At 32.7% G+C, this 10,781-nt stretch overlaps 1 protein-coding gene across 2 annotated transcripts; it reads left to right on the plus strand.

Annotated features, from left to right (window-relative positions):
* The first annotated feature begins 1,566 nt into the window (after nucleotides 1–1,566).
* LOC132050058 (polyadenylate-binding protein 2-like) lies at nucleotides 1,567–7,929 on the plus strand. 2 transcript variants are annotated; one of them, XM_059441093.1, is made up of 6 exons: nucleotides 1,567–1,723; nucleotides 2,524–2,626; nucleotides 4,013–4,083; nucleotides 7,045–7,236; nucleotides 7,354–7,484; nucleotides 7,609–7,929. In XM_059441093.1, exons 1-6 carry the CDS (start codon nucleotides 1,682–1,684, stop codon nucleotides 7,655–7,657), a joined length of 588 nt encoding a protein of 195 aa, XP_059297076.1. In that variant the 5' UTR covers nucleotides 1,567–1,681; the 3' UTR covers nucleotides 7,658–7,929. The 2 variants fall into 2 exon arrangements, with proteins under 2 accessions (XP_059297076.1, XP_059297075.1); XM_059441092.1 differs by having other exon boundaries at nucleotides 1,572–1,729.
* Nucleotides 7,930–10,781: the final 2,852 nt, after the last annotated feature.

The raw sequence follows: 10,781 nt of genomic DNA on the forward strand, positions 1-10,781 counted from the left end.
TCAAATCTATGTTTATTTGGGGAAAATATTCCTTAAATCTTTGATACCCAATAAACACCGAATATATTAGGATAGATATTATCAAAGTTGACTTCAAAGTATCAAACTTTAATTTCTTAGTAGTCTATGTTTTCCGAAATAGTATTTACTTTAACATTAACTAAAAAAAGTTATGGAAAGAATATCAATTTGCATACAAAATTTCTACTATATAGAAGAATCCAGAAGTAGCTCATGTGCAACATGTCTACTTCTTGGCAATTAATTTATTTTTAAGGGTATTTTCTACTTTTAGCATTTAGTGATTTTTTAAAATTGTTTTAAATTTAATTGTTATCAAATATAAAAATATATTATTATTTTTAAATAGATTAATCAAATTAAAACAAACAGTGTAACAAGGATTACGTTAATAAGCAAAAACAATGAATAGTTGGCACGGGCCAATTGCATCTAGTAATCTGTAGATGATATCTACTATATTAGAAGAGTGAGTTGGATCATCGTCCATCCACTCTTCTAATATAGTAAAAATAAAATAAAAAAATTTAAGGTGGGGCCCACTCTTCTACAATAGTAGAATTAAAAAAAAAAAATTAAGGTGGGATCCACGTGAATAATTAGGAGACAATTGAAAAAAAAAAGGACATTTAAATAATGATAATAAGTTCAGAAAATGGTAAAAGTACGCTTACAGAAAATTTAAAGAAGAGAAATTCATGAAAAAAGAAATAACAATTTAAATTGAACACAAAAACCGCTAAAGAAGTCATAAAACCAAAAGATTTAACACATACGTCTCACACAAATAATGAGGAATAACATCGAGAAGATGAAATATAAACGGTCAAGAAACGTATACACATATTTTCTTAAAATGATGAAGTTGGTCTATACTTAAAAATTTAAGACTACAACATATGCTAACACATGAAAGCGCTTTTCAGTGTTGTTGAGTAGAAATAGATGATGACATGAAACTCCATAGGAGAAGGTGTATTTCAAATCTTTTAATTGGAGAACCAAACTAGAAAAGTCATAAATAGGAGAAGCGGACTAAGTAAAATAATTTATTGATATTTTCAATTAATTGAATTATAATACTTTCTATAATAAAAATTCCATAATTATATTACTAAAAGGTACTCTCTCTATCCTAATTTATGTGACATAGTTTGACAGGGCACAAAGTTTAAAAAAGAAAGGAAAGATCTTTGAAACTTGTGGTTTAAAACAAGTCATAGATATTTGTGTGAATTTAAATCATTTTATTAAAAGTAACAGGAGAAGTTTTAAGTTAAATGATTTCTAAACATAAAAATATACTATCATTCCTTTTAAGATATACTAAAAAGAAAAGTGTGGTACTATTTTTTGTCAAAGACGGGCTTTCATATAGCATATGTGTTTGTTCCATTCGCCACTTTGCCGCATTATTTGTTTGTAAAGTACACATACTATATTATTATCTTAACTAATTATCTACGAAGGGTCTAATATGTACATCTTAAACTTGCATTAGGTACTTAATCCAAAAAAACCTTAGTTGGGGGTATCTAAATGAAAAATGATAACAACTTTAGGGGGTTGTAACGTATTTGGGCAAATAACAACAAACAAATTTCCAGTATACTCATTACGTAGCTGTGTTTTGGGTATTTTTTCTTTTTAGTGAGCAGCGATGGAGGACGACGTTGAGATGGCTCCGCCTGAAAACGGCGCCGTTGTGGTTCTTCTCTTTTTTTTATTTCTTCTTTTTTTTTCTTTTAATTAAATTGTTCAAGTTTATCTGTTTTTTTTTCCTTGTTTTATGAAACCCTAATTCATGATATTCACATTTATATGAATTGGGAAAATTACGCTCTAGGTTTACTGGGAAAGAAATATTTACCCGGTTTAGCCCAATTTTTCCTTAATTACCCCATTTCGCCCAGTGTTTCCTTAAAACACATTGTTTACCCTAAGTGTATAATGTTTGTATAATGTTGTATACCATGTGTATAAGCACTGTTGTGAAATTATGCAAATGTAAACTGAGAATATGGCTATAGGTGTAATATATTATGTTGGGTTGCAAAATAATATTTACCCGGTTTAGCCCAGTTTTTTTTTTTTTTTCTTAATTACCTGGTTTGGCACAGTTTTTCCTTGAACACATTGTATACCGTGTGTATAAGCACTGTTGCGAAAAAAAAGTTGGTCATGCGAATGTAAACTGAAAATATGGCTATGCAGGTGTAATATATTGTGTTGGGTTGTATATTTTTGTGAAAATGTCTCCCGGGAAAGAATATTTACCCAGTTTAGCCCAGTTTTTCCTTAAAATACATTGTTTACCCTAAGGGTATAATGTTTGAATAATGTTTGTGTAATTTTGTATACCGTGTGTATAAGCATTGTTGCGGAAAAAAAGCTGTTTATGTGAATCTAAACTGAAAATATGGCTATATAGGTGTAATATATTATGTTTTGTTGTATATTTTTGTAAAAATCCCTAATAATAATAATAATGTGTGTAAGCAGGAATTGGATGATATGAAGAAGAGGTTGAAAGATATGGAAGACGAAGCGGTTGCTTTACGTGAAATGCAGGCTAAGGTCGAGAAAGAAATGGGTTCCATTCAAGGTTGAGTAGTTTCCTTAAATTTGACTTGTTACGGAAATGTTTATTTCTTGATTCATAAAATAGATTACATGTGAGTATTTTCAGTTTTCCAGTAGAGAATTGTAAAATGGTTTTATGATTGTATGTACTACGTCTGTCCCACTTTATGTGGCACCGTTTGAAATTTGTGTTCTAAAATAAACTTTAGACATTTGTGTGGCTATAAGTCATTTCATTTAGGTTAAAAGGGGAATTTTAAGTTCAACTTGTTTCTAATTATTGAAAGGTGACATTCTTTTTGGGATAGACTAAAAAGGAAGGGTGCCACATAAATTGGGACGGCGGGAGTATGTATTTGTCGAGGTAGCTAATTTGATCTTATGACATGGTTCGTATTACCTTAGATCCTATTGGAAGGTGAGTAGAACATAAGTGAAAAGTACTGGAATGGGGTGTCCATTAAGGTCTCCCTCTGTGTGTGTGTGTGCAAACATTGGAATTATTACTGAAAAACTTTTTTGTATTCATAACATAGATGCGCCATGCGACTATTTTCATTCTTCAAGTAGACAATTCTTTATGTGTGTATGATGATTTTGGTTCATAAGTACTGGAAGAGGTAGCTAAATCGATCTTATTGCCTACTTCTTATTACCTTATGTCCTGTTGAGATTTATAATAAGTCAGGTGAAAAGTAATTTTAAAGCCTTTTTTTGACATAAAATGACGAGTTAGCTGTCTATGGCACTCAAAACTTTTGCATAAAGAGTGAATTACAAAATATAGCCTCTATCTAGCCCGACCAGCTCGTCACACAAAAGGCTTTTCAAAATGAGTCACAGTGTAGCAAAGAGTTGAGTAGTTATAAATTAAGTTGGTATGTCCTACTAGGGCCATAAGTCGCCAACTAGCTATTTTATATGTAAAGAATAAGAAGGTTCATCCTTAGGTTAGATGTGCTGATATAGGTGGTGTTCAGTTATCTTGTTTTTTTATTCTGTTTGCTGCATCAGGAAGGTTGTATACTAATAATATCCTTGGTTGGTGCAACGATATGACATCTGCTTCTCTCTCAAAAATATGTTGACCCTTATAACTTTGAATTGAACGTCTATAATAGCTACTCTTCCTTTACAGATTGAAGTTTTAACCTGCATTTTCAAAAAAAGATAGATCCTTTCTTTTTTCTTTTTCGTTAATATGTGGCTTACTGGCTTATAGTCTTCCAGAGTTAATTTGATTTGGATGGTCATGGGGATGTGCAGTGATTAGTTTCTAAATTCTTTTTACATTTGCTCGTAGTTGTGGGATGCTTATTTCTAGGGATGAAGAAAGCATAAAATACTCATGACCTCTGTTGCTCCATTTATTGCATTTTATTTATTTGTTCACCTCAATTGAAAGCAGACCCTGCTGCTGCTGCTGAAAACCAGGCAAACAAGGAAGAAGTGGATTCTCGGTCTATCTTTGTTGGAAATGTGAGACTTCTGCCTTCCTAAAAATAATGATTCTTTCATTAAGTATCATCTTATTAGCCTTTTCCACATAGGTGAGCTGTATTTATGTCTGCTTTTTGTGTTTTTCCCTGAAGCACAAAATTCAAATGCAAATGACAAATTATACTTTGGAGTTTATCCTCTAGCTTATTGACATCTTTGTGAACCTGTGTACAAGATTTGTTTCTCCCTTTTCCTTTCCTTTTCCCTTAATACGGATGCTTATCCAACTATATTTTATCTCGCCTAAATTAAGTGGTGTATGGAACCCTAGGAGAGCAGTTACGCAAAACTGGGTCCATTGCTCTCCCTTGTAATGATATCTTCATAGTTGGAAAAATGCCCTTTTTATACTACTTACCATTTAAAAAATAAGCCCTTTCAATCAATCTTCCAAAATTTGCCCATGTATTTTGTTTGCATAAGCTATTTACCTTTCTTGACTAATATTGCTTTGATCTGTGTAATTATGTATAGTTTATGCCTACTGAAGAATTTGAAGGGTATATTGGAGGTAAAAGATATCAAAAGTAGAATCACAAAAAGGAACAGTGTGAACATCTGATTTTTGATGCCTATGGGGATGCGTGAACCTCTATAGTCTTTAAGTATTTAGCATTGAAATGAAGCACCTACATTGACTCAATGATATCACAAGGAGCAGAATTCAAGAGGAAAATAGCTCACAGTTGAGGAGGCTCTTTAAATCTAAGGAATGCAAGACCTAAGTATAGAAAAGAAATGTGAATAGAAACAAGAGAAAAGGAGCGTGATAACATTTTGTTATAATGGAGAAATCCCCGAGGGCCAATGGTGCATGGTTCGGAACTCGGGGGGGGGGGGGGTGGTAATGGACCCGTCCCCGTCTATCCGTTCCGCTTAAATACCAGGCTTTTGTCCGGGGTTGATTCGAGCTCATGACATGCCCTAGCCCACTCATTACAAGCTACACTCTTACCCCTAGACCAAAGCCTTGGGGCATTAACTTGTTTTTAGGCAGACTTCTTTTCTCGTCTTTCCATATTGGTGAACTGATGTTTCTATTGGTATCACTAACTACCTTAACAAAAATAAAACTAATTTAGAGATCAGGAATTGGATGAACTGACATGTAAAGGTTAGAAGGACAGAAATTGGTTGATGTGTGGGAAAGTATTGCTGTAGGTGTATTTTGGTTTAGTTTGTAAAGATTGCAGTCGGCTATTGCGTTTTGAATAAACTATGTTCTTATTAAAAGGATGGTTGTGAAAAAAAATGAAACAACAAGAATGTTGAAATGTGTGACCATTTCATCTAAATGTATAAACTGTTAGGAGTGCACTTTTATACACAGTCAAACCTCACTATAATGGCAGCGTTTGTCCGAAAATTTCATGGCTGCTATAGTGAGGTGCTGTTATGTATGTATATTGGCATTTGATGTTGATATCTCATTTAGCTGTTATAAGCACAAATACTCAAACAATTAGTATTTTTTTTTTTTTTTTGTACTTTTTATGTTATAAACGAAAACAATATACTTGTTTATTTTAAAATCTCAATTGATTTTCATACCTCTTTAATTAAAAATTGAAAAGACTAATACATTACTAATAAATTCATAACTAGTTGTACCATACTGATAAAGAATATAAAATCTAAGGAACATATGCATTTAAAATTAATTGAGCATTTAATATTTCAAGTTTGACGTAAGAATTCTACAATTGTAGATTGTTTCATAAATTCGAGTCTCTTAGTGATAATATAATGCTTGAATTGAAGAAGGATTTTGTCTTAACTTTCAGCAAAGGGAATTCAAATAGCTTTCCCTCGAAGGATGTCTAAGAGCTTTAAAGTTGACTCTTCTATCTCACCCCAAGTAGGAGTAGGTTGAGGCTCTTCATGACATTAATGATGATTACCATAAATATTTTAATATTTTATTTTTATACATAATATATTTCTTACAAATATTATTACACAATATTTGAGTATGGCGGTTATAGAGGTAATTTTACAAAGAGTGTACCGCTATAATGAATGACACTGCTATTATAGGTAGAATGTTGTTATAGAGAAAGTAAAATATAACATGAAAAATCAGTTCCGGAGAAAATCAGGCCATTATAGTGAAATGTTGTTATAACGAATGACAATTATAGAGAGGTTTGACTGTACTTAATTATGTCTTCTACACGCCTCTTCAAATGCGAGTCTGATTCATGGGCCAAACATGTGGTAATTCTTTTTGATAATGGATGGCGGTGACAGTCGAACCCAGGACTTCTGCCTGCTCTGACACCATGTTGAAGTGCATGAACATAGTGTCTGAGCCATTTCTAACATGCTTTTGCAGATCATCTTTTTAGTTTTTAGAATGGTTCATTACAGTGTTATCTGACATGCTATAATTCAGCAGAATTTCAAAACATGCCTCCCAGCCAACGAATGAATGAAGACATCAACCCCACCAATAGCCATAACTAGGGGATCCTGGATGGTTTCCAATATTGTTATGCTGCTGATTAATATTATTGGGGGAAAGTATTGTAGACACCTCAACTATTTTACCGGGTAGTTACATCCTTCCACAGTCCCACTAGTATAGGATGGGAAGACATTACCAACCTTTTTGCTTACACTGAGATCCAGACCTTGGTTTCCATGGTCTGCATCCAACTTCATCAATTCCCATGTCCCTCTCTTGGAGGTGATAGTTGTTATCTGACTCATATTCAACAGCTTAAGTTAATGTCTGGTCAGGGATGCACATGTAATTATGTTGAAACTGCTCTTTGTAATATGGTTGCTATTTTCGTTGGTTTTATTTACTAAGCATGTCAGCCAGGTAGTTATTCCATTTGGATTTTTAACTGCTATCTTGACGTTTGGTCCAGTCTGAGACTATCTCTTGTGTGTTTATTTGGGGCAAACAGTTTGAGAGGCTAAACTGTTTTATAGGTGGATTATTCATGCACTCCGGAGGAAGTGCAGCAGCATTTTCAGGCATGTGGGACGGTAAATAGAGTTACAATCCGAACTAACAAGTTTGGGCAACCTAAAGGATATGCTTACGTTGAGTTTCTTGAAGTGGAAGCTGTCCAAGAAGCTCTTCTTCTGAATGAATCTGAACTTCACGGCCGCCAACTTAAGGTCAACCAGTTAGTCCCCTAAATCCAATTTGTTTACATGGTCGATACATCTGAACATAAATCTCTTTCATTTCTGTCTTCCTACCCTTTCTCATCTGTGATTACAATTGTTGTGTAGGTATCAGCAAAGAGGACTAATATTCCTGGTATGAAGCCGCACCGTGCTAGGCGTCCCAACCCGTATATGGGATTTCGAGGCCGAACACCATTCATGCCTGCTCCTTATTTTTTCCCTCCTTATGGATACGGGTAACGCTATTTGCTGTATACCATTTATAAACTATCATTACTTATAAAAAGATCTGCGTTTGCTACCCTCACTTTTCTGTTTTCAATTAAATTTGTGACATGACTTCATTAACTTATGCTGCAGAAAGGTTCCAAGGGCTAGGGCGCCGATGCGTTACAGCCCCTACTTCTGAGTCTCTGTTTTTCCCTAGACGTACATACCTCTGGATGGTGGGACATTTCATTAAAAGCAGTAGCTTCTTATCCCCTGTATGGCTAATTGTCTTTACAAATCTTATATATGCCGAAATCGGGTTTTCAAGTGAGCTTTGTGGCAAATGTTGTGATCATGAATCCTTTTGGTATTGTGTCTTTAGAGTTCTTGAAAACATATCCGTGTTTGGAATTTCTAATGTCATGTTGCGTTCCACTGTGGAAAAGAAGAAAGAAAGAAACGTTTGGGCCATTATTGCATGGTTGTTTAGAGCTTCTATTGGATTTTGTGTTGTGTAGGTTTTTGGTTGCAACCAAACGGGAGAAGGGAGGCTCTTTTTCTTTTCCCCTCCAAAAGGGAGGGTGTCTGATGAAGGATAGTACACTTGGTTTAATGGAGGTTAAGTGTGTTTGATTTGATATTATGACGGCAAATTAAAATTTTCAATAATTGAGTAAACTAAACTGAAAAAAGAAAGGAAACTACCAGCAAGTTCTTTTTCTTTTAAATTTGTGTGTTCTAATTGAATTTCAACTTATCTGTGCGGTTTATCCAGAATTATTCTAATATCACTGCTGGTTAATGCTGAGAGCCTAAGTTGGTACAAGTTGATGATACAATTGAAATGTAATTGCTGGTCCATTACCTATCGGGATTTGAGATTAGGAACTACGAGTATTTCAGTGATGAAAATTGCATTAGAAAAATATAATTGGTAGAATGGTGGTATTACGTCTGTATTGTTGTTCACGTTCTTATCATGAGCCATTTGCTTTACTGATACTGAACGAATAAATCACACCCCAACACTCGGGGTACTATGCAAAATACAGGTGTTTAACCCTAATAAGAGAAGATGAAGCGGTACTCTTAAAGGTGACTTATCGTAAATTAGACTTTCAGACTAACATATGAATTAAAACGTGAATGTGTATAGGTAATGAAAGAGAATAAAGGGCACCTTTTCTCCGTTTGATTACATGATTAGATCATTGTTGTCTGACATAAACAATAAATCATAGAAATAAAGTAACTTTTTTTATTTCCTCCACCATTGACAGACAACAAAAAATAAAAAAAGAAGGCACACATTACTCAGTTTAGCCCCGACAATCGAATAAGCTGAAGATTGATTCCTGTTTCTGTTTTTCCCTTTCTATTTGCTCAGCTATCCATCAAAATCCTAGGCGTAATGATTTGATGGTAACTAAAATGTGCTTGAATCATAAAGGAAAAATAATGATTTAATAGAAGTGGTCCACCTTAAAAAATAAAACGGAAAAAGGTAATTAATTCTTATCGAATCCTTTGCGGGAATAGTTTATCCATACCTTCGTTATATCTTATAAGTAATTATACCCTTACCGTTATACTATAGGGCTAATTATATCCTTATCTTAAACTGCCTGTCACTTGGCATCATTCTAGACGCCCAACCCATTTTCCCTCCCCCAAATAATTTTGGGTCTTTGACATATATATACATCTTAAGGAGAAATATTTACGAAACGTGACGATAGTTTTATATTTACAAAACATAACATTACAAATCCTATACAAAACATGCTTTATATTTAAAAAAAAAAAAATTAAATTAAATTATTTTTTATTTTTTAAAAATCATTTTTTAAAAAAATATTTTTTTTAAAATTATTTTTTATTTTTTTTAAAAATTAATATTTTTTTTTTTTTTGCTCAAAAACTTATGTATGAAAGTTGTATGAAATGTGTATATCTCGCTTTCGAAACTTAAAAAGTTTGCTCAAAAATTTAGTGTATGAAAAATGTATGAAATGTGTATATCTCGTTCAAGGCTTAAAAAAATCCGTTCAAAATTGTGTGTATGAAAACAATATGAAATTTGTATCTTGCTCATGTCTTAAAATTTCGCTCACATTTTCATGTATAAAGTTCATGTTAGATTTACCGTAAAATTAATACAACTACAACAACATTGTATATAACTTTGATACAACATTCAAGACTTAAAATAATCGCTCAAATTTTTGTGTATGAAATGTGTATATCTTGCTCAAGGCTTAAAAAGTTAACAAATTTTATGTATGAAGAACGTATGAAATGTGTATATCTTGATCAAGGCTTAAACATTATGCTTAAAATTTTATGCATGAGAATGGTATGAAATGTGTATATCTTCCTCAAGACTTAGAATTTCATTCACATTGTTTGTATATAAATTTCATATTAGGTTTACGGAAAATTAATATTCTGGCAACATTGTAACAATTTTTTCATACAATATTCAAGGCTTAAAGTTTTTTTCGCTCAAAATTTTGTATATGAAAATTATATTAAAAAATTTTGCTTACACATACACATTTCATACAACTTTCATACATAGAAATATGAGGTAATTTTTTAAGCCATTGAGCAAAAAAAAAAAAAAATTAATATTTAAAAAATATATATAAAAATTATTATTTTTTAAAATAAAATTTTTTTTTTTTAAAAATTTTTTTTTTTTTATAAAAAATATATATATTTTCTGGAAAAAAAAATAAAAAAACGAAAAATATATGAAAATCCGTCATGTTTTGTAATATATCGTTATGTTTTGTAAATAAGGAAAACTATCGTTACGTTTCGTAAATATTTCTCCTTAACATGTATATATACGTAGTTTTCCCAATAATTTTTTACCCACTAATTTAACTCAACCCGACCCGGATATAATTTTTTCGCCCAAAATTATGCGGACCCAACCCATTTTCTTTTCTCTTTGCACCTTGCCATCATTACCTTGACCCATGACACATGGCGAAAAAATCACAAATAACGAGAAGACATCAAAAATAGTTTCTTACACTTAACCATCTACCCGGAAGATTAATCGTCTCCACAAGTCTATAAATAGAGAACAAAACACCAGCTCCTTGAAGTAGGAAAAGAGGAATGAACAAAACGGGACTCGGGATGAGCCTAGCACTTGGTGGCGTCCCCTGTAATCAAAATGTGTTAGTAGCAAATGTGATGACAAAATGACAAAAATGGTCTCTTATGTACAACATAAGGGACCATTATATGTCTATTTTTCGATTTTGGATAGATAATCATAATCCTCCTACACGCCACCATTGTTTAAA

The sequence above is a fragment of the Lycium ferocissimum genome, chromosome 3 (assembly GCF_029784015.1).
Source record: "Lycium ferocissimum isolate CSIRO_LF1 chromosome 3, AGI_CSIRO_Lferr_CH_V1, whole genome shotgun sequence".
In the NCBI taxonomy this organism is placed as follows: Eukaryota; Viridiplantae; Streptophyta; class Magnoliopsida; order Solanales; family Solanaceae; genus Lycium; species Lycium ferocissimum.